At 41.9% G+C, this 23,912-nt stretch overlaps 2 protein-coding genes across 3 annotated transcripts; both read right to left on the reverse strand.

Annotated features, from left to right (window-relative positions):
* Window positions 1-5,374: 5,374 nt before the first annotated feature.
* On the reverse strand, window positions 5,375-15,191 carry LOC122781691 (E3 ubiquitin-protein ligase TRIM8-like). The gene is made up of 7 exons (XM_044045636.1): window positions 14,904-15,191; window positions 13,583-14,187; window positions 8,688-8,783; window positions 8,347-8,580; window positions 8,068-8,099; window positions 7,874-7,989; window positions 5,375-7,395 (listed from the first exon to the last, which is right to left on the reverse strand). Exons 2-7 carry the CDS (start codon window positions 14,153-14,155, stop codon window positions 6,761-6,763), a joined length of 1,686 nt encoding a protein of 561 aa, XP_043901571.1. The 5' UTR covers window positions 14,156-14,187; window positions 14,904-15,191; the 3' UTR covers window positions 5,375-6,760.
* Window positions 15,192-16,392: 1,201 nt separating this feature from the next.
* On the reverse strand, window positions 16,393-23,897 carry sufu (suppressor of fused homolog (Drosophila)). Of its 2 annotated transcripts, none has more exons than XM_044045638.1 (12): window positions 23,530-23,897; window positions 22,830-22,964; window positions 22,310-22,446; window positions 21,188-21,330; window positions 20,923-21,008; window positions 20,604-20,676; window positions 19,682-19,835; window positions 19,446-19,548; window positions 19,014-19,148; window positions 18,097-18,235; window positions 17,931-17,999; window positions 16,393-17,833 (listed from the first exon to the last, which is right to left on the reverse strand). In XM_044045638.1, exons 1-12 carry the CDS (start codon window positions 23,676-23,678, stop codon window positions 17,744-17,746), a joined length of 1,413 nt encoding a protein of 470 aa, XP_043901573.1. In that variant the 5' UTR covers window positions 23,679-23,897; the 3' UTR covers window positions 16,393-17,743. The 2 variants fall into 2 exon arrangements, with proteins under 2 accessions (XP_043901573.1, XP_043901572.1); XM_044045637.1 differs by having other exon boundaries at window positions 19,682-19,838; window positions 23,530-23,895.
* Window positions 23,898-23,912: the final 15 nt, after the last annotated feature.

Genomic DNA, 23,912 nt, shown 5'->3' on the forward strand with positions numbered 1-23,912 from the left:
TCATGTCAAAAAGTAGATGTTGCTGCGTCCCAAAAAGTTACAATATGCGAGTCGCAACCATGTCGCCATCACATGGCTTCTTTAAAAAAAAAAAAAAGTATTTGTGTGTGCAAAAAATCCTCCCTGCCCCCAGAAATTACAGTTTAAATGCAAGTTTGGGACATTTCTACACATTTTTAACTGATAACTGATGCTCTGGGCCACATGCAAAATAAAATCAGGTAAAAAATGTATTTCAAAAGGGAAGGAGCTTGACCATCTGGGCTCTACTGAAACAGAGTGGTAATCATTTTTTAATAATGAAGTCTTGTAGCTTGGTATTACCAATAGAGAAATAATTAATATTGATTTATTAAGTTATAACCCTAATATTAGTGTACAGTAATTCTCATTAGCAAGTATTACTTTGTAAAGAACATCGTATTACTGTAATATTCTCCCCTTGTTACCACAACTTGTTTGCAATTTTAAAAAGTAAGCTATTGCATTCTAAAAAATCATGGAATCACAATATTAAGAGACATTATTACTGCATTGCACGTCCAGAAGGGACAACTTTTGTCTCAACAACTCATTCATGCCTGCTGCTGCTGCCATGGCAACATGAGGAATGCACTACCTGTGAGTGTGTGTGTGTGTGATGCACTTGACAGTAGCTTTTCTCCTGGTAACAAGGAGACTGGGGTGAGCGAGGAAGTCAAGGAGGACGGGGGCTGCTTTCGTCAGAGGAAGCTTAAATAAATCTATTTTTAATTATCAGGGTGTTACACTCTTACCTCTTACCCTTGAGAGTCTCAGCTGGTCACTGCTATTGTGACAGCGAGAGGAGGGAGGTGAAAAGCCCGGAGGAAAGAGTGCAGTGCCTGCTCTAGATTTTTGATGATCCTCCTCCACAGATGACGAGAGTCTCTCGGCTGCCTTTGGTGCAGTGGGACAAAGAGTCAGAAAAACCCTCGCGGTGCAATGTGGCCGAGAGCGGCTCCGACGTGTGACAATCCCGCAAATGGTTAAAGTCACTGCGAGCAGGTGCTGCTGCTCCTTATTTTCTGACTCATAAAGCACATCCATCTGGTGAGTGTGCTGTGCGGCAGTTTGTGAACCTTTACGCAACTTTTATTGGGCATGAGGTTTTTTTATGGTACAGTGTCGGCGCGACCTTCGAGCGGCAGAGGTTACAGCTGCGTGCCGGGCGATGCCTGGGAAACAAAAGCAACAGCAGACAGAAGTAAAACTGAAACACTGAAAGTGAAGTATCGTCTTTGGAAACAAAGTCACTAAATATCAGACTTCTGTCGTCAAACTCCACTGATGTTTTGGGGCTTTGAACATTTAGTTGTTGGTGTTTATTATATTCATCATGTCGTACATTTCGGTTCATATAACAGGAAGTGAACTATTTCAGTCATGTGATATTTTTTTTAATTCTTCTAGTGCTGGTTGCTACAACAGTGTTGCTCAGCTCATAGCAATGTCATATTTCTATTACTCAGGGAAAATGATAATCTTGTTTCAAGATGAGTAGCACATGGATATTTTCATTTTTGTTACAGCTCTTAAAATACAGCCGAGTGATTATTGGAAAGTACAAAGCAGCACAGTGACTGTGGTGAGGTAACTCCAGAAGATTCCAGGTTCATCTTGACCAGAGTTTGACTCCTGATGAACATAAATGCTGAGGAGTCTCTCAGGTTTTTGCATTCTCATTCATGATAGACATTTAGTTCTCCTTGCTGTCTGGCACTGAGTCCAACAGTCTGTGATATTCACATGTTTCCGCCACCTCGTGAATTTACCCTGATCACACTAACGAGGGACATTATCAAAGCATGGGTTCATTTTGTATAACACGATGACTAATATTCAGTGTCTCACACACAACTGAATGCACTTTGTGGTGAAGCTCAAGGGGTAAAAATTGATATTATCCAATTTAACAAAAAGCTCACTGAATTCAAAATGCACAAAAACTCAATGACATGTTTGCTGCTTTTTTGTCTCGCCGTTAGACAACCTTTTGTGACCATAAAGTGTCCATAGAGAATGTTGAGAGTTGTTAATCCACTATAATGTATAGCATATGGGGTGGAGTGGCTCAGTGGTTAAGACCGGTACCCTGTGTGCAAAAGACATCATGGTCACAAGTTCAACTCCACCCCTGACTGTCATGTCAGTCATCATCTAACCGCTTTATCCTCCACCAGAGGGTCGCGTGGGGTGCTGTGCCAATCTCAGCTACATCGGGCGATAGGCGGGGTACACCCTGGACAGCTCGCCAGTCCATCGCAGGGCCACACACACAGAAAGAGACAATTTAGAGTGTCCAATTTACCTAATCCCCACATTGCATGTTTTTGGACTGTGGGAGGAAGCCGGAGAACCCGGTGAGAACCCACGCACACACGGGGAGAACATGCAAACTCCATGCAGAAAGGCCCTTGTTCCAACCTGGACTCGAACCCGGGTCTTCTCGCTGCAAGGCGAGAGAGTGCTAACCACTAAACCACCGTGTGGCCCCACCCCTGACTGATTGTACTCAATTCCCTTGTAAATTGCTTTGGATAAAAGCGTCTGCTAAATGACATGTAATGTAATGTAAAATAATCTGGGCCAAAGTCCTGGAGACATACTCAAACCTTAACCATAATTACATCTGGCCTAACACTGACCTCAGCCTAACTTTCAAACGTCTTCACCATAAAACGCAGTCATTTATATTGACATGATTTTTGTCCCCATAAGGAAGATAAGTCCCCATAATGTGTGAACAGATTTAGGTCCCTACAACATGAGGAATACCAGGAGAACACACACACACATTCACACCTCAGCAAAGTCAAAAGTCTTAGTTTGCATTTTTAAAAGAATAAAGACATTTTCAATTCCCAAAAGATATGTTTAACTTTTCATGTCATCAGGTCAAATTCAAGAGAAACTGAACGAAGGAACACATTTTTTTTTTCCCCCAGAACCTCATGAATCACAGCAGCACATCGCACCAATACCTCAGAAATGACATTCATGTTTCCACATGTAAGGTATCGATTACTCCGCTGATCACCGACAGTCAACGAGAAAGTGTGCGTACATGCAGAGATGGGGCTGCGCTCTACACAGTTTAATAGAAAAACAAAACTCATATTCACGTATATACTATGGGCTGAGAAGCAATACACATTTCATATCCTGGTATTTATATCCCACCCCACAACACTCACAAGTTTGCACAGCTATTCCTCTTAGGACACTGTAGTGGATTCCATTAAGACAGATGGAATAAAGCATTATCCACAACCTTTACCTTAACCTAACCACAATTAAAATCTTAGTCCTTAACTTAACCAGTTCCTCAGAAATGAGGAAGAGAAGTGAGGACCACTGGTCCCGAGAACGTCCTAAGACGGTAACAACACAAGAACACACACACACACACGTTTGTATAGCATTCATAATGAGGACATTTGTAGACATAATACATTATCTAGCCTCTTACCCTAACCTTAACCATCACAACTAAGTGCCTAGCCCTAACCTTTACCCTAACACTAACCTAAACCTGATTCAAAACCTAACCTTAAAAACCAGGTCTTAACCTTGAAAAAGACATTTTTGAGGGTGTCAGAAAGTGAGGACCTGCCAAAGTGTCCTCACTCTGCCAGAATGTCCTCACTTCCTTAGATATATACGTTTTTGGTCCTTTACAAAGATACTTGTATAAGAACACAAACACACACACACACATAGAGAGACTTATTTACACAGGTTTTAATGTTGCCTGTTCACCTCTGGCTGGGAACTGGTTTATGTTACAATGATTTCCATGAGTAAAAATAGATGTGGAGATCAATAAACATTGGCCATGCCTCTTTACCTTTGATGTGTGTGTGTGTGTGTGTGTACTCGTTATCCTGGATTGTTTTTGATTTTTGGCACAGGTTTCAAAAGCCTCATCAGATGCAGGTTTGCATTCTGCATGGTTGTTGAATAGCTGCTCTGTATGCGTTAGGCCGTATATGTCCATGTAACTGGCAGCAATAAAGGACTGTGTGTGTGTGTGTGCGCGAGACAAACATCCATCTCTAACGTCCCCTCATTTATTCATATGAAACATTTACACAATAATACTTCAGTGTTGCCATGTCAGCCACCTCTCACATGCACCACTGAACTGATTGAGTCATTACTCAGATTTATGTTGATAATATTCATCAAAAGGCCGAGAGCCCCCCTCATTCATTCACTCACCAGTGTACGCATTATTTAACATTGGAAAATGGGAAATATACTTTTTTTTAATTCTGCGATCCTGACATCACATTTCTGGATCATTAGCTGAACATGCAGATGCTTTTAAAGGCAACGCCATCATCTCATCTGTTACGGTATCAACGTGTCGTCAAACGTAAATATAAATATGAAATACTGAGAGATTGTGGTAAGAAAATAAAATAAAAAACAACCACCAGCCAGTGACTACACAAACAACAGCTGCACAACAGCTGACAGTTCAGTATGCATTGAACCCTCACACACACACACACCAGCACGTTCTGCTGCAGGCAAGGGCGTGTTGCAGATACATATACAGCTTCAACACACCTGCCACAACAGAGCACAGCTGTCAAGTGCATCACCCTTCACCCTATTCACAACCTCAGTGAACACACACACACACACACACAGAGTCAGTCTACTTCTCTATACATATTTGAGGAAACACACGAGCTGATTGTGCGCTGACACCTGAGCACACACTCGCTTGCACAACAGGATTCGATGCGCTCCATGTCTGCACACGAGGCAGCACAAACCAAACACGCACAAAGCTGCACACTAACTTTCATGTATGGGCTGAAAAAAAACAAAAAACTGACATGTTTGACTACTAGTGTAAAGATCTGTAGTGAAGTCTTCACAGTTCAAATGACTGGTTGATACAAATAAACAGCCGTTTATATGGATTCAATTAATAGTATGGCCTCTTTGTGTCTTGTGTATGTTTTATTAATAACACGTGCAGAGGGAAATGTGCACAAGGGGAGTAATAATAGATTTACACACACACTCATTCTTAGCGAGGACACTCGGGCATTATTCACTTTCTTGCCCCTGACACAAACCTTAACCATTACAACTCTAACCCTTAACCCAAACTCTAAAACCGGGCCCTTTTTTTTTAGTTGTGAGGACTTGCTAAAAATGTCCTCATGTTCCCTATTTGTCCCCACAAACACACACACACACACACACACACTCCTTTACTGTATGTCTCAGACCCACACAGTGACTCCGCCGACGACACAGATGTTTGTGTTCACACTGTTGAAATCAGGTGAATCAAAATCACGCCGGAAAACAGACGAGGGAGAGAGCGAAACAGGAGGGCAGAACATTTTATTACCCATAAATAAGTGATGCGCCTCACTTGCTCTCTGTCTCCCCACTCACCATCCCACTCCTTTACTGCTCTCCCTCCCTCTCATCCCTTCACTCCGCCCCCTCCATCTCACAGTCTCACCCTGGGTTTGGGGGGGGAGGGGGACAACGATGATGATGAAAAGCCTATGACTGACAGATGAGTAGATGACTATACTGTTGCAGCCCTCATTAAAACTCTGCGCTTATATCATCCGCCGCTCTGACCCTCCTCCTTGTCCTCCTCCTCCTCCTCCTCCGCATCGAGCCCATGCAAGTGATACGACGAGAGGAGAGAGGAGAGGGAGGTGCTTATTCATCAGTTATTCCTGTTCTCTGACCTAACTTGACAACCAGCTCCAATAATTAGATGAAAAAAGGGATGAGACTTTGCCAGAGACCAGGATGTTGACAAGGGAGTGAACGGCACTGGTCCTTAACAAAACATTGTCCAAACAAGCGCATTCTGAGATTTCCTCTAACTGCAGCAGATCCCAATCATGTGGTTCATCCAGTGTCCCTCTTTTCCATCTACAGGCCTTAAACTATGAATAGCCGCTCCGTGAATTTCAGGGTGGGATGCACTGAAATAACTCGTGTTTTCTTTCTTTCTGTTTTTACAGGAAGCTCTAGCATTTCAACTGTAACCCAGTGAGTCAAACCCGTAAAACCTCTTTCTTCAAACAAGTCACATTATGATGTGCTCCTCAGCACGGACAGACCTCAGACTATAATAAAATAGGTTTAAAATAGCAATAGCATCTATCACCTGACATGAAGGTTACATTCAATCCTGTGAGCCAGTGCTTTAAATGCAGCACACAAGTGTAATTCAATATGCTTGTTTATTCAGTATTTTTCACTGGTTTTGGTTTATTTATTATCTCATATAAAAAAAAGAAATCCATGAAAAACCTGACAAGCAGTCGCAGCCCAGTGTGTTTTTTAAAAGCCACATGGACTTTGGAGGGCACAGGGAGGCTCCCTGCTCACTTTCAGCCGCAAACAGGAAATAATCAAGAGTCTTTTTAGGCACTAGAGTCTCTGGAATCCCATGTCAGGATTTGTAATGAAGGATATGTCGTATTTGAGTTCACTACTTTAAGAATATATTGTTCACATTAGCACTTCCAGTCAAATTAAAACACAAAATAAATACAATTTCAAAAAAAAACATGACTGCCGTGACAGTGATTCATAAAGTAAACAGAGCTACAAAATTTTACAGGGCATGGTTTCCCAAAATAGGGCAGGAGTGGGGAGGTGTACAACATCTGTCTTAACCAAAATGGAAATGAACAAAAAAGAAAATTCTATTTTTCTTTGACGACTCTGGTTTATTATTTGTTTAAAAAACCAGTCTGTCTAAAGACTGTCCATACGGACTGTAGAAGTCGGGGTGCCTGGCAGTCTGGGAGGTTTCCATCAGTCCTCTGATGGGATAATGCTGCAGTGGCTGGCTCGCAGATAGTGGGACATGTGCAGGAAACTCCTGAGAGGTCCTGGAGGGGAAGGAGTCTGATGCTGGGTACGGAGGCTGGACACGGGCGGCTGAGGCCCTGGAATAGCAGCAGTTATTCTGTGTGCACATCAGGACGTTGCGCCCTTCGTACATGGCTTGTGTCGAGGCCCCTCCACCAGGGAAGTGGGAGGAGGGGAAAACAGTCCCTGAGTGTTGGCTAGAGGAGGATCCAAGAACCACAGCTGGATGGGCTGGAGGGTCAAGGGGCTGACTGTGGCCAGGGCCAGCGTGAGGATTCTGGGAGAGGAATTCAGTGGAGTACATGGATAAAGCACGGTGGAGGAAGGGTTTTTTGCTGCTGGAGTGCAGATGATCCTGGGAGGTGGAGTTCTCTGTATCGCTTTCCACGAAGCTCATGCTGCATTTCCTTTTCTTTAGCACTGAGCGGTTCTCTGTTTGGGAGCCAGCAGACCTGCTCTGAGGCTGGAAAAACTCAAGAATGGTAGCCTCTTTGAACGGTTCTGAGAATGGAAAGCAGTAAAGGAGCAGATAGAGATAATGGTTAAACCGGATGACATTATATCCAAAGGGCCGGGTCGTACTTACAACCTAACTTCTGTATTTACTAATCAAGGCTTCCAGTCCGTCTAGCATTCCACGGATGCGAGTTCGCACTGCATTTCGGTAGCGGTGATTTCTCACCATGAGTTTGCCCTCTTTTGGATGTCCTTGTAATATTTGAGTGTGGAGTTGTGCATGCGGACCAGCGAACTTTCTCATATAACCTGAAGCTAATTTCCATGATTACTTCCATTTTCTGGAACTGTTCTGCTACACAGAGCATGTGTACCGCCTGCATGGATTTTAGCTTGCAGTCTATGACAGAAAAGCGAGCGCCTGCGGACACATAAGTATGACTCTGCCCTACAGAAAACTGTTAAATATCTTACAATCCACATTCCTCTCATCTTTTGTGACTTCCTTGCATTTCTTTCTTACCTTCCAGGGTTTTCCTCAACTCCTTCTCTCTGACTGAAAGGTCTGACAGCAATTCATGGGAGCTGATCTGGCCCAGTCTGACTGGAGGGATGGCACTACTCAGGTGAGAGTTTGACCTGAAAAAAGACACAGATGTTAAACCGTGAAATGCTTGAGAATCTTGTACTGAATACAAACAAACAAACCATCCTTACCTGTCTAGTAGCAGCTTGTATGGTTTTGTATTCTGAAAAATGAGACAACAAGACACAAATGTCACTCAGAGCCAGCATTTGCACCATGTTAACCTCCCACTTACAGTTGCACAAAAAAAGCACATGAACAATGCTGTTGTCTGTCTGTGTTGGGTGTGTTCACACATCAGTGCAAATGAATGCAGTTTGTGGTCTTTAAAATCTGCTTTTTGTTGTGGAGGTTAACTTGTTAACTTCTATTGATACGTGTATGACCGTAGAGACTGTGCTGACTTTTACCTTTACACAGTTAATGCTTTCTGATCTTTGGAACAATGTGTGTATCATGCTCAGAAGCTTCTCCGTCTCGTGACGGCGGTCTTTGAGCTGCAGAGCCTGATGGGAGTTTCTCCTCTCATACATGGTGCATGTGCTCTCCAGCATCTGCATGGCTTCAGCCTGTTTGGCTTCCAGCAGCGCATGCATCCTCTGATACTGGGCTCTCACACGCTCCTTCAGTTCAGACACTGCGTCCTGTGCAGAGAGAGAGAGTTACAGAATAAATCCTGGAGCATGTTACAGAGTGGCGTAGACAAATAGCTGTCTCTCTCTGTGTGTGAGGATATACATGTGCACTGTACCTTCATCAGTGTCCCGTCTGTCTCCAGCTTGGTGATCTGCTCATCTATGATCTGGACACGACCCTCCAGTTTGCCTTGCTGTTTCATTAGCATGGCCTGCACAGAGATAACAAAGAAGACATTGATTAGAAACCACCACCAATAAGAAAGTCTAAAAATAGAGAACAAAAACGACTGAAAGTAAATCTGGCTGCTATTTGTAAAAGTCACAAAGACAACCATGTCAGACACGGCAAAAAACAACATTTATCTATTAGAGGAGCAGTAGCAGAGGCAAAGAGAACTGCACAAATCCATCTCTGATTGTTTCTAAATGTATTCAGGATCCTGCTCCATCAACTGCCACCAGGTAGCTTCCTCTTTGGGCTAAATCAGACGACAACAAGCCAGTAAAATAGCCAGGAAATACAATCCTCCATTAACAGCTAAAACCAATTTACAGTCAGGGGAGGGCAGGTGTGGTTTTCATGAACTGTCTCTGATTACAAAAAAAGCTCTCATAAGAGAAAACCTGCTGTTGTGGCAACAAAGCCTTATATTCATATTTTTATATAATGTCTAGTGTGTGAGAACGATCGGGTCGGGGCGTCACACGACTCCTCTGTGCCTTAATGTTTTGCCACAAGCATGACTCCTTTTGTTTGCCGTTGCCTCTGTGTCAAAGAAAGTTTGAAGCACAGAAGGGAGAATGATGACATTCCTGCAGTCTCTAGTGAGCAACTTTCGAGGTATATACAGAGCGGTATCGTAGCAACAAGCCTCTCCGGCTGCTGACAACATTCACAGAGTCTTATGTACAACAACTGGCTGGCCACTGAGTTTGCCAAAGTGAAATTACAGCCTTTCTGTGAATACGATGGTCCGTCTAGTTCCTGAAACTAAACAATAAAAGGACAACGTGACATACAATACTTTAGAACACACATGGGCAACATAAGGACCGGGGGCCAGATTTGGCGCGTGAACCAGTTTTATCCGGCCCGTGGCGTCCTCACAGGTCACTTCGAGTTGAAATGACACTCTTTATAATGTTTATTAACACAGACAGACTTTTATTTCGAAAAAAATGTGTTGGTTACACATTTTTAAGAGCATTTTTACTTTATTTGTGGCCTTTCTTCACTCTGTGGTAAAAAAGAAATGCTGCCCACACCTGCTTCAAAATATAAATCTTTTTTGGCAAGTGAGTGCTGGAGAATTATTTCTGCCTCCTCAAGGTCTCTTTCACATTTTAAGATGACTTTGATTGTGAAATTAGCTATTGGCAGTAATTAAACCATAAAGGGAAAAAAAAACCATGCACTTATGCACTGCATTATGCACTGCATTCTCTATACTGATAGAGACGCATAAAATAAATCAGTACGACCAGTAAACCCAAAGTAAACATAGTGTTAGTGAATGTGTTAGAAATAATGGGTCCAATAACTCATGCCACGGACTCGAACCAACATTAGCATTTGTTTGGAGACGTACTGTATCTCTGGCCACCCAATAGTCCAATATCACTCTCCTTTTTTGGTTCTACATGGAGTCCAATGTGGCCCAGTCCATGTCACCAACTAATCTATGTTTATAGCAATCATAAACATTGCTGTGTTGACTGTTCATGCAACTTTATTCTACCAGATTATTTATCTTTGGACCACATATTCAAACAGTGTAAACCAAATCCATGCAACTTAATAGGATGTGAAAGAAAATCAGCATTTTGTATGTGGGCTGAAGATTCGTCTTAATTGTATAATCATTATGAATGACCCGTGACTGGCGTGGATATTGCAAACAAAAGCAAGTTCAAACGTTGATGTTGCACAGGGTTGTTGTCTCAACATCTGCATTTCAATTGAATTGAAGTGAATTGTTTGTATATGTTCGACCAGAATGATGAATGTGTACCAAAGAAAGAGGAGGGGAAAGAGGAGGGTAAGATGGTCATTTGTCAAGCAGAAAGTAGAAACAAGTAGACACTGTTCAAATCTGATCGATTATAGCACTTAACATTACATACATTCACTTTTTTGCACCTTAAGAGCTTCATTCTAGAATCACGTACATGAAAGAACTTTGTCAAAACTAGTCCCATTTTTGATAAAAAAAATCAGCAGTGGCCCTTATTCTTTTGCCACATCGCACACCTGTAATAAATCTCCACAACATTCACTGCGTATAAAAAGAGGCACTTTTGCTTAACGGCTCTTTTCCAACAATCTGATAGTGTGCTAATGTGGTACAGAGGCTGCCCAAACTCACACAGAGCCTAATTAGTTGGCAGTGTTTCTTGTTACATCCAGTTTTTCACATATTGCGTGCTGCACATTACATTAATAATCACAATCATACACGCCCTGTACACACCCTGTGGTACTATTAGGATAACTTCAGTGTGACTGTTCTGGGTTACTGCTGTGAACATTACATGAAGCACTCTATGTGACTTGGCTATTCATAAGGGCAGCAGCTTTTCTCTGCCAAAAATGCCTCTGCACAACCTCGTTTTGCCCGGTTTCCTCCAATTCCCCATTTCAGGGGCAGCAGAGAACGGCATGACCTGCTGATCGCTCTCTGCAGCAGCATGAAAGCCTACCTTTATCAAGATTAAACCCACCAATGATCACTTTCCCTACTGTCCTATTTAGGCATCCAGACGCCCATGGTTTGCCAGGAAGTTCGTGTTTAAATGAGGAGCCTCGGGCTCAATGAACAGAGAGCATCTTTCACAATCAACTAACAACTATTACCCACGCCTGAAGTCAATGGACTGCCCTCAGCATTCTGGGGAGCTGACTCACTCCACCCCGGCAACAAGAAACTGCAAACAGCCGAGCCTCCATGAACGACAGTTTCCTGCTGAGATGCCTGAGAAAACCAAGGTAAGGTTGTGTGGGAGGGCTCCTCCTCCTCTGCCTGTCTCACATACGACATCACTACCCCATTACTCCTGCTTCCTCATCCCAAAAATTACAGCTCACCTGCAAAGGGTTACTGCGAAAGTCTACTGTGAGAGCCAAAATAACCATAGATAAGAACATAGCTACAGTCTCTGAATCTGAATCTGGCTTTTTGCCCTTTGTTTTTCCAAAAAACAACATGAGTGCTGCCAGGGGAATTTAAAATCCTTTCACCAAATAGACCACAGCTCTGTAACGGAGAGCAAACTCTCAGTAAGTCACATTGAGAATTAAATCCGGCCTCGGATGAATTTCTTAAATGTCCTGCAGAGATGTTTAACTGTGTGGCTGCTACCACGTTTATCAGTATCACAGTGCAAACGAGGATGAAGCTTGGAGAGAGATGATTTGAGAAGAACTCAGGAACTCTGACTCCTGGATAACTCCATTTACCGTCACACATACAGTTGTGAAAGAAAAGAAAAGTTGGTTGGTGTGTGTGTGGAGAGAGAGAGAGAGAGAGCAGCTGTGGAAAGGGCTGAACAAACATCTTTTGTCCCAATAATAGCTCTCCACCAGAGCAACAGTTTGCATCAAAGACTTCTATCAATTTAAAAACATAGTGATCTACTCACAGGCAAAAATGTCTCTGTGACTCTACCGACTGGAATAATGCATTCATCACATCCATAAACAATGCCATGACACTGCAGATGCTAAAGATTCTTACTCCACCCTTTCACAAATAAAAAGGCAGTGTGGGTGGTTGCTCAAACCATGCAACTTACACACACACACACACACATACACTTGTGAACATGAAGTGAAATATGAATTAAGTGTAGAACTGAGGGAAATGCAGGGGCTGGACAAAGGCATGACAGGTTTGCCTCAAGCAAGACACACATCCTGATGTGGAGGCCAGCGAGGGTAGGTCATAATTCACTTTTTGTCAGGTAGGCTGACGCAAGCTCAAATCTACACTATTTTACCCCCTTTTTTGAACACTCTACAACACCCTAGGAATACTATAAATTCTGGGTTAAAACTTCGAGTTGAAGAACTTTGAACTACAGGACAAACATTTTCCCTGAAGAGAGCAGCATTGCACCTTTCAGTGCACAGCCTGGCAGAAATTATTACAGGAGGAAGAATAACCAGTCGGAAATCGCGCTCATGGTGCTTCCAGTGACGACATGCTCCGACCAATCAGTGGCTGGCAGTCCATCAACATCACATTTAGTATCGGCTCAGCTCGCTTGGAAATTCACTATCGCCAATGAGAAAGGTGCGCTACAACTGTGTGGAAAGTGGAAAAGCGCCATGATATGTCACTACACTGATAAGGACACGTGTGCCCAGCGCTCAGAGGATATTATCTCCAGTGGATGATGTGCAATAGATTACATCACAGTACTTACCCCAAAGCATGGGGTGACTCATGTGAAGGTGTGGCAGTATGGGAAGGGGGTGCTAGAGACAGGATGTTGCAATAGGGTTGGCAGGAGAGGCAACTGCCCCCTCAACAAAAGAAGGAAAAAAGGCCTACTATGTTAGTCCAAAGCAATTACAATTGAGTGAAAACCCCCTTAAATGTTATCATCAGCTATGTACAGGAGACTTGAATAACACATTGTTTGAAAACCCTCCAAAAGGCCTCATGTCACAAGGTTGTAACCAAAAGCTTCACAGTTTCAGAGCACCCAAGGTTTAAAACATGGAATGCAATTATTTAAGCCTGAACCAAAAGTGGGTCAATGTAGGTCTCTTTAGCCTGGAGTCCTCAAACCTCCCTCAAAACGTTCCAAAAGTAAGTAGGCAGACAGTGTGTGACATAGACTGTCTGTAGGTGGACATCTTCCCTGAACGACTACCTGCTCCCTTTCTACTCTAGTGAACTAAACAAACAAATCTTTGCTTCCTTGAAATTCAAATAAAAACCATGGACGACAGTCTCCTACAGATACAGGAAAGATACCGTACGTGAGAGAGTGATTTATCTACCTGCACTTGTATATGTTTCGTATCCACATCACGGACTGGGTGTCTTTTTTTAGAGCAGTGGGAGATGCAGCACAGAGGACACAGAGCCACCTGCTCTTCTTCACAGTGCAGTATCCTGTACTCCTCATGTGTGGGGCAGGTCCAAGCACTCAGCTCGTCAGCGTCCACTAACAGGTGTCCCGGGGCTGCGCAAGGCTGCTGTAGGTGCATGTGGATGTGGGTTTGGCAGCAGGGCTCCTTGCAGCGCAGACAGACCTTCCTCACAGGCAGCGGGGGACCTCGTCTACAGAGGACACACTGCAGCACAACGGGGACCTTCTCTGTGTTCAGTGCGTTGAACCGATTGGCAATGTTGGCGAGCTTGAAGTTTTTGTCCAGCGTGGGTTTCTGGTTGTATTCATGGTTGCACTCTGGGCATCGGATCCCAGTGCTGATGACACCGGACCAGGCCTCTGAGATGCAAGTTTTGCAGAAGTTGTGCTTGCACGGCAGCTGGATTGGTTCTTCAAAGACATTCAGGCAGATGGGACACAGGAGCTCCTCTTCCAAGGAGTTTTTCCAGCTTGCATCCATGACTTCTTCGTCGTCTCGACTCAAAACGGATGCTGCGTGATGACAAGGAGATTAAGTCAAGTCAGAAATGGCACAGAAAGATGTACATGTTCAAGCTGGGACCAAAGCTGCTTTCAGACATGCACTGAACTGCAGAGATTGTCCACAGGGGCTTAACGTGTGAACACAAATGTCCTCTGGAGATTCTTCTGCCAGCTCGCTGCTCTAAACTCTGGATAATGTCAGGAAAACTCCACAGAATCTTTAATGAGTGAAGACAATTTATTAGACATGAACTCCAGAGATTTTAGGTCCAGGCATTTTCTTGGATATGATGAACCCAGTGGGACATTGACCACAATAATCTTAATCAACAGTTGTATTAAAAAGCTCAGAAAGAAGATTATACTGGGGGAGTTGGCAGAAGAATCTCTGGAGCTACTTCTGAGGACATTTGCGTTCCCACGTACTGTACAAACTCTCCGGACAACCCACGGAAACGGGTCCGGTCGGTTCTGCGTAGCTAAGTTCATCATCTTTGAAAACGAAAAGTGAATTATGCCCTTTTCTATATCAACTGTGACAAACTCGAGGAACAAACAGAAACTGGAACTTACTCGAGACTTATTTATCTCTTCTTATCTCATAAAATGTCACACTGATATTTTCTTTTCAGGGCGAGGACATTCTTGTCTTCTGTCAGACAGCACAACACAACATGGCAGATATGTTATTTTAACAGAAACAAAAACAACAACAACAACGTTACCTGTTAATATTCAATGTCCATGTCGTTGGCAGACTCTTAAATCCATCCAGCTCTTGTGCTTAGATTACGGCTGTGTGTGTGTGTGTGTGTGTGTGTCCTCCGCACTGTGTTCGGTGCTGGTTAAAGACTCCCGGCTGTCGTCTGACTAGTTCTGCTTTCCCGTCAACTCTGACTAATATTTAGTCGAAAGTGCAAGGAGCTTGTGACTCGACGGGAAGGAGCTCAGTGAATTCACACGGACTCGCTCTCGCTCTCTCTCTCTCTCCCTCCTCGGTAACGTGACCCGGCACAGAGTCGGTGCACAGACGGGGGGGAGGAGCTCCACACTCACAGGAGAAGGAGGACGAGGGGAAATGAACGGTCACAGCGAGCTCTACCGGAGAGACTGCGCATGTGCATCTGTCACAGGAGCAGAGGCCCCATCATCACAGGGGCCATGTATGGTGGCACGGAATAATGAGTGAATAAGAAAACACAAAAGCACACAAAGGCAAACAAAGCAAAAAAAACATATTAGGCCATGAAAGGCCACATTGTGTTTACAAAAGATTATATATTAAGATTACTTAAAGGAACTTGGCTTGTAACCAAGTGGGATGCCACCTTGGGAGTACCTCAGAGCAAGGCACCTAACCCTCAGTGACCCCCAAACCCTCTCTCTAATATACAGTGTTGTAATGTTACAAAGTACAAATACTTTGTTACTGTACTGAAGTACAGAATTCATGAATCTATACTTTACTTTGTTATTTAATATTTCTAGCAACTTTTACTTTTACTCCATTACATTTCCCCAAACTGTCTTTATTACTCATTACTACCAAATAAAATCAAAAGAAAAAGAGTTGGTAATGGTCTGTATTTATATAGAGCTTTTCATTCACATGCCACAACATGGGGTTAACTGTCTAGCTCAAGGACACAGTGACTAGCAGAGCCAGGAAGTGAACCCACAACCTTAACTGAGGTACCTAATCCTCACCCTTCCTTTTTACTTTTACTTCTAAAGCTGAAGTACATTTTATATCAGAAAATGACTATCGATACTTAAGTACTGTAAATGTGACTTTTACCTAAGTAATATTATAAAAAGTGACTTCAACTTCTACCAAAATCATTATCTGGTAAGATAATTGTACTTCTACTTAAGTATCTTAAGTAAAAGTAGTATATAAGGTACTTTATGCAAGACCGCTAATAGAGGATGGATTAAATGCAGACAAGAAATCCTCCTACTGGGATTAATAAGAGTACAAATGCAAAACAATACAAATAAGAAACCATGGCAACAAATCAGGCAACCAACATGAGAAAGTGTGTTGGCAAAATATGAAATACACAAATAAGTTAACAGCTGTGCCATATACTTTTGTTAAACGCTGATTATTAATTATAACTGCATATGGGATTTCATGATCATTTTCAACCTGCTTCATATAAAGAATGAATTATACCAGATCAAAAGGGATTTCTAGCAGTCGACAAGAAGACCTTTTAAACTCACTTTTATTAAATGTACATTTCAAAACTTCCACAACTGTTCAGATAGTGTTCTGTTAAGTTATGCATACTGTAAAGGAAGATACAGTACGTTATTCTCATGGAAATCGTTTCTCTGTATTTCTGCATTAGTGTTCCAGCTTTATTTGTGTAAATATCTACACTCTTTAATGCACTTGGGATTACAATCAGCCAGTTCAATCAATAAGATAGAAATTACAAAAAAATAATAAAAAAAAAAGCTTGTAAAAAGAGTACACTTTTGAGGAAAAAAAGACACTGCAGCAAAAGTAGTCTCTTTGTTTTGGTGTGAACGTGGAATGCACCGACGGTATCGAAAAAACAATGAGTAACAGTCCAGGAGCTGAGGGAGAAAGTCGGCAGAGAATATGTGGTCCTTTTCAACACAAGGCACTGAAAAATTCTACTCCCAGCAGGTCCTACTTATTAAAAACACATTTTACATTTCACTTTCCACTGGAGACAAGACAAGTGACGACAGATTTGAAAGATGTAATTTCATTACTCTAAAACATGCATCATTTAACATGAAAAAAAACAAACTGAAAGAAAAACATTACAAATATAGAGGAGCCATGTTCACGGCATAAAGGAATAATGTGGTTATACCAGCAGCATTTGACAAAAATCTAAACAACAACTCTGATGTTGAATTGGTTATTTTTGAAAAGGGATTGTGACACATTTAAGACAAGAGTTATAACTTTGGTATGACCACAAACACAAAAGAGAAAATGTCCAGCATTTGCAAATACTACACACATCAGCTCAGGTAAAAAAACAACACTGAGGAGAAAAAAAAAAAAAGGTTTGACATGTGAATGTTCTGTCACTTCTAAGGCTACTGGAATAAATAGAACTAGTTTCTGAGAACTGCAGCACAATCATTACTTGGGATGTCACGTCTCGTGATCACAGGATGCATGTTCAACTGCATTTGTGACCTGGCAGAACTTCCTTAAGGAATGACAACATCCTGTTTTGCCACTACAGCTAATGTGTCACTGATTGTTTGTAACCATTCAACCACCTGGATGAGGCTGGGTTGTAGCTGATTTAACACTTTCAATAGTCTCTCATATTGTAAACCATTGTTTGAGAACGCAGGGACAGCCAAAGATCTTTACATCATCCCATAGATCAGCTTCACAGATAAATCAGTCTCAGGCCATCCATGGTGGGAACTACATATCTCCATGGTTCCCTGGAGTTGCTGCATGCTCTGGGGTTGCTCCTACTCATGGTGGCCCACTCTGGAAATGTTGCAGTTTTTGGTATTTTTATGATGGCATTTCTTTAGGAGATTAAACACCTCTGCCTCACTGCAATGGATTATCAAACACAGAATCTGGTAGGACCGAGATCTTCAGCTTCTTCTCTGGCCAACTGTACTCCTTTGGTAGCTTTGTCTGTACAAAGTGAAAGGGTAAACCAGGTTAAATACATCAGCAGTCCAACAGAACAGAAAGTGAAAAGTGGAGTTAAAAGCAGGGGGTTTTAACCGACCTCCTCACGAGTGTTGAGTTCCTGTAAATCCCCAAGCATCTGCTCCACAAACTCTTCAGTCAACAATATCTAAAATAGAAAGAGCAAGCAGTCCAATATATGCATTAAATATGAAAGCCCTACATGGTGAAAACTGTGATCCGTGTGTGAATCTCTGAGTATATACCTGGAGCCAGGGGCCGTGAGCTGCATATGGATGCTCTTCAGTAGCAAAAGCTCCTTCAACTCCAGTGGACACAAACGTAATGGCTGTGTCTCCATTGATACTTTTATAAGTGAAATGCCTCCCATGGAGCAACCGGCCCCTATTAAAGATTAAACAAAAAAACAGTATGACGTACAAATGGTTATTTCAGGTGCAAAAGGGTGAGTTTTCGTTCATTTTTAGCTGTAGCCACTCTCCTCTCTCTACTAGCAAGCTTTTTAAAGATGACAACTTTAGAACAAATTTTTTTTGTCACACGTTGTAATTAGGGCTGCAACTAAGGATTATTTTCATAATCGATTAATGTGTTGAAAATTTTCCAGATTAATTGAGTATTTGAGGAAAAATTATGACACGAAAACCAAACCAAAATTATTCAGTTTCAATGATTTAGCAAAGAAACAAGAACAATTGGAAAGCTTGTTTTAATTATTAAGAAAAAAGTAATTTAATCTTACGTTTCCTCATTTGATTTTTACAAACTTAATTTTAATTTTTTTAACTTTTACAATAGCAACACTGACCACCACATGGGCAAACTATCTTCAATTTGTGGTCATGTTTGTGGTCATCTCTCCTCTCTGCTTCACATTAGGGGTGTGTAATACTGACAAAAAACAGACATTTGTGGGGACTACAATATTTACATATCCTGCTAAAGAAAATTCTTCCATCTTGGCAAAGAGGACAGTTCAAATTGTATAAGCTAAGTCTTTGTTCATTCCCTAAATGAAATCAATGTTCTTCCTAAGAAACAAATGTAATGTGTGTTTCTCTTGTATTGTTAAGACATTTTGCCAGTCAATTTAAACTATTCTTTATCTGTTTATCTTACAGACATTAAAAAAGAAATTAGGCGTGGGAGAGAGTGCCGTTACCGCAGACAGAGTGGCAGCAGTGTGCCCGACTCTTGGTTAAATTTCAGATGGACACTCTCCAACTGACGTGTTCGCACCAACTCATGTGGAACAATGGCTGCTGAACTCTCACTCTCCAAACTGTCCTTCCTACTCCTGAAAAACAGACAAAGAAGAGAAAAGAAAGGTGGAAGGAAAATGTAAGTAAGGAAGTCTGAAATGATACCATGAGCTTCTTGGCTTTGGTCTTTATGTGCAAGATGTGAAGATTTCCAGAGAGCATGCAACAGGATAGTGACAAATGACCAAATTATACCGGTTTCCGAGAAACAATGGTGATAACGTTTCAGATGTCAAAAGCACTGAGTCACTACCCTCAAAGGAGGGAGTTATCCTGGTGTAACCTGTGGTGTGAGCTAAACCCCTGTCAATGTGTGTGGGAGGAAGACTCACTGAGGTCTCTCATGGCTCTGTCTCTGGCTGCTGATGGGTGGTAGTGTTGCTTTACTGTTAAACTCCAGACCTTTTCTCAGAGTCTCCCTGATCTGCTCTGTGTCTGTCAAAGCACACAAAGATCAACAAAGAGTTAGCTCATCATGAACTGCTGACATAGAGAATGATTAACCCTTTTTAAATCCTCTGGGCCTGTAAGGATTTTACTCTTTTCTTTCCTTTAGGACTCAGCCTACCTTTGTCCGAGAGCCTGCGTGGCTGTGATCCTATGCAGATGGATCGGCTGTCCTCCTCGTCCTCTGGCGGTCGACTCAGATCATCCCACACACACTTGGCACTGACACCACTAAGGTTAGAACCCTCTGTCTCAATTCCCTGGTCCACTCTCTCCTGCTTAGATGAGCAAGACATATACGCAAACATTAACACTAACTCAGAGAACTCACCTAAGGTAACCAGAAATGAAGACACGACATATCCATAAAGATGGACCAGCAGGAGGCACTAAACATCAGGTTAGAGAGCAGACTTATGAATCATTTGTTGTAAACTGGGGTGGGGAACCTTCTCCCTGTGAGAGTCATTTAAAGAAAATACAGAATCTAAATATCTTTGAGTTGCTTTTTCCCTTATGGCTGTTGATCATACTTTGGGGCTGTATAATGTCTGGAGGCCAGATGTTCTTCATCCATCGCTGCATACAGAAAAATACTTTCTTTATTCCATATATCCTATATTTGAATCAGATTCCTTAAAAGAACTTAAACCTACCACCACATCCAGAGGTTAACATGTCATGACATTAACACGACCATAACATTGGGCAAACTGAAGGACTGTCTCCTTAACTAGAATCCTTTGGATACATGAAAGTGAGTAGTCATTTTTTCCCTCCAGTCCTCAAATTGCACATAGTGCAATTTTTAACATCACAATCAGCAAAACACAAGAGCTGCAATTTAATGTTCTATTTTGGACTATTACATCATCCAAAATAGTTTAGCAGCTCATATCTGCACCTGCAAATTCATCGTCTGTCAGAAAAATCACCCTACTATATACAAAACAAACAAAAAAAAACAATCACACTCTCCAGAGAAAAATATACTTTGTACATTAAACATCCTGGGCAGTAAAGCTTGCTTGATAAAGCCTTACTTGTAGGTGTGGATCAATGTCAAAAATTGTCTCTCCTCTCCTCATGTCTGTGATGAGCCAAGGGCCACCAGCTCTGTACACAGGAGGACCATCATCAACATTAGTGCAGGGCAGTTATCAACACAAAGTTAATACATGAACAATAAACTCTCTTGCTCTCAACATGTTTGTTTCTCGTCAAAGTAACCCTCTGTCATTGACGAGAAACAAACATGTTGGGAGCAAGTGAGGTTGTAGGCTAATTTAAAAAAAATTGGATATGTATGCAAGTGTATACTCTAGCTGATTCATATGTACAATAATACACAGGTTTACTCACATTTGGACTCCACGCATCAGTTCCAAAATACCCTGGCCGTTCCACTGTTGAGCTGCTTGTAGCTCCTCCGTACATACGCCAACAATCTATAAGAAACATTCAGACCTTTACTGTAGTCAGGACACTCTACTGAGATGTCCCTGAAGGGAAATGTCTACAGAAGTCAGTCTGGACTTCCCTTTTCCTCAATCCAAGCACAATATGGATGCCCAATGTTGATGTGCTTTAATTTAGCTGTCAGATAGTAAGTTATATTGGAACTCACCTGGAGAAAGCTCACTGAGCCAAAAGGTGTATGAACTGGTTGGATCTGTGGATCCTCTGTGAGCAGCATATGCTGAATACGAGATTCACTGTTGTCTAGTGGATTGTGCCACGATACATGGTCGCCACTACAAAATGTGTTTTCTGTCAAACAAAGATGAAAAGGACAGATTTATTTCAGGGGTGGATAAACTGGGCTGTTTAAGCTGTGAATAAACACTGCATTTCAAACTTCAACCAGTTGTAAGAGGCACATAATTCCGTACTTTTCATTATTTGACTTAGTGGGGGAAAAGATACAGGAACAGGAAAGGAGAGGGCAAAGATCAGTGAGAGACTCCAAGTGAGTTAGTGTGGGGGAAAAAACACAGTTTGCAAGAAAAAAATACAAAATCAATATTTCCTTGTGAGGAAACTGCTTGGGAGGTAACATCCACTCAGCCTAGATTTATAACAGGAGAAGTGTGAGAGGGAAGATGGACTGGAATCAACATTCATTTAGCTCAAGGGCCCAGCCCACCCACGCGCAAATTGACCCCAGCTGGAGAATAGAGCGAAAGGCTGGGTGGAGAGAGAGGAACCAGGAGAGAAAAGCCTTCTTTTTTCTGTGTGGCTTTTAAATGCCTCCTCCCTTTTGAACCACACTTTGTTGTGTATATTTTATACACAACTGAGGGATTTGAAGAACTTAGCAGAACATTGTGTACACATTGCTCCTGCACTCAGTCACAGGCAAACAGTGCCTTTTTAAATACCATGCAAAGTCAAAGACAAATGAAAAAAAAACAAATCACATATATACTTGTTTAATCAGTAAAAATCCACATTATCTATACAAAGCATACAGTCTTCTTGTTAACCAAGATGTGAAAGGGTGGCATTGTCACTAAAGATAAGATAGCTCTTATATTAAAACCAAAGCAGTTAAATAATTTACTAATTAGTAGTAGTCTATTAACAAATATTGACTAAATGGAAAACACAAATCAATACTTTACACAAAAGGTTCACACAAGAGACCCGCAAAGATGTTTTAAAGATGGTAGCACATCTACGTTGCTTCTGATGTTGCTTACACATGGCTGCGAAACATGAATAGTGCTTTGCTTTTGCATTTTCTCACCTGACTGGAACACATAGCGAGCCAAGCCTTGCATGAGTTCCGCTGGCCAGGTTGGTGGTGCCGTCTCCCCCACCTCACGTTTGAGTCGAAAGGTGAGCTCAAAACCAAACCCACTGGGTCCATCAGCCCCTGTGAATCTGACACAAACACACTTTACTTTTATAACCTCTGCCAATGGGGTTATGTTGTTGGTTGCATTTGTCCCTCTTTGTGAACAGCACAAGTCAAAAACTTAAGTATGGATACATTTTATGTGGATGTCGGCGGAATGCTTGTCAACACCAACAACAACACAGCATTAAATTAGACTCATGGGGTAAAGTGTTAGTGTTAATAGGTAACAGTCTACTAATTAGCTCCTGACATAAGCAATTACATGTACCAATGTATTCAGTTTTACACAGTTTATACTGAACTGAATAAAAAAAGAACGGGTGATCAAGAACACTCTTTGTATAAAAGTGTGTTTAACTCTGATGGGGAAGTGGAAATCAAGTAATTACAGTAATAACATACTTACTCATGAACCCTGTTATCCCCATAAAGGTCACTCAGTCCAAAGCTGACATAGTGCCAATGCTCCTGGATGTCCTCAGCGGGACAGCCTGTATTCCTATACATACTGATGTAATCTAACGGGTCTGGTCCCCCTAACCTGCAAAAAGCATAGAATAAAACCCATCAGCAATATTAAAATAGATAGATCAACACGATTAGTAAATCACAAAAGCTGCAATTAAATTGTTATCTTTATGGTATTTCTATTTTCTATGCAAATTAAAAAACACACAACATGTACATGTTGGAAATACAGTAAATGTTGGTCAGTTGCAACATTTAGAATAAAAATCGCAGATATTTCCTCCAAGTTGTTCAACCCTAATAGAACGATAACTTGATAGGTAGACAGTAAAATCAGAAATGGTTTTAAGTAGATATATAAAACGTTATATTGTCTAAAAGTAAAGATAGGAATACAAAGAGATAGATCAAGCAAAACTGGTTGCAGATATTTTTTTCCTCTTTCGTACTGCAGTAAACCGCCGAGTTAACACGTAATGAGATTCATTCAAATTATCTTTTTACCTGTCTAGTGTACACAGTAGGTCCTGATTTAACTTGGCGACGTTAGCTTTGAGCTAAGCTATCTGGCTAAATGTCTGTAGCCATTACTACCAAACTGATGTGTCAGACCAGCAACAATAGGACGGTGGACCTACCAGTACTTAACAATGGCGGTTACTTGAAGCGGGTTGACTTGCTCGGGGTAAAGTCGCCGGCATTCCCCGTAGATAGCCTGCAGCCCCGGAGGAAACAGCGGCACCAGCCCGTGGGCTTGAGCACCACTGCTAGGCCGTACTTCATCCATGTCACGACCTCGACTAAATCCGCGTATTCTTTATAAAAACAACGTAGAAGTAGTTGTATCCCGATATCTGGCCCCCGACAACTAAAAATACACTAAATAAAACATAAAGGTTTCCCACTGGCAACGCCGTCTTAAGGTAAACAGTTTTAACTTCGGTAGCCGTGCTGGGCCCAGCCTGTTGCTCATCCTAAATAGAAAAATATTCAACTATTGGTTGGACGAAGGTCCTGACGT

The sequence above is a fragment of the Solea senegalensis genome, linkage group LG15 (genome assembly GCF_019176455.1).
Source record: "Solea senegalensis isolate Sse05_10M linkage group LG15, IFAPA_SoseM_1, whole genome shotgun sequence".
NCBI lineage: Eukaryota > Metazoa > Chordata > Actinopteri > Pleuronectiformes > Soleidae > Solea > Solea senegalensis.

Bases quoted from the DNA above. Each gene is read 5' to 3' on its own strand.
- LOC122781691 (XM_044045636.1), bottom strand. From the start codon at position 14,155: ATGGATGCAAGCTGGAAAAACTCCTTGGAAGAGGAGCTCCTGTGTCCC. The intron at 8,784-13,582 runs GTAGATAAATCA...ATCTCTGTGCAG, and splicing joins CGAAACATATACAAGTGCAG to GCCATGCTAATGAAACAGCA. The intron at 8,581-8,687 runs GTACAGTGCACA...CTCTCTGCACAG, and splicing joins CAGACGGGACACTGATGAAG to GACGCAGTGTCTGAACTGAA.
- sufu (XM_044045637.1), bottom strand. From the start codon at position 23,678: ATGGATGAAGTACGGCCTAGCAGTGGTGCTCAAGCCCACGGGCTGGTG. The intron at 22,965-23,529 runs GTAGGTCCACCG...TGCTTTTTGCAG, and splicing joins ACCGCCATTGTTAAGTACTG to GTTAGGGGGACCAGACCCGT. The intron at 19,549-19,681 runs GTAGGCTGAGTC...GTGCTTTGACAG, and splicing joins ACGCAGGCTCTCGGACAAAG to ACACAGAGCAGATCAGGGAG.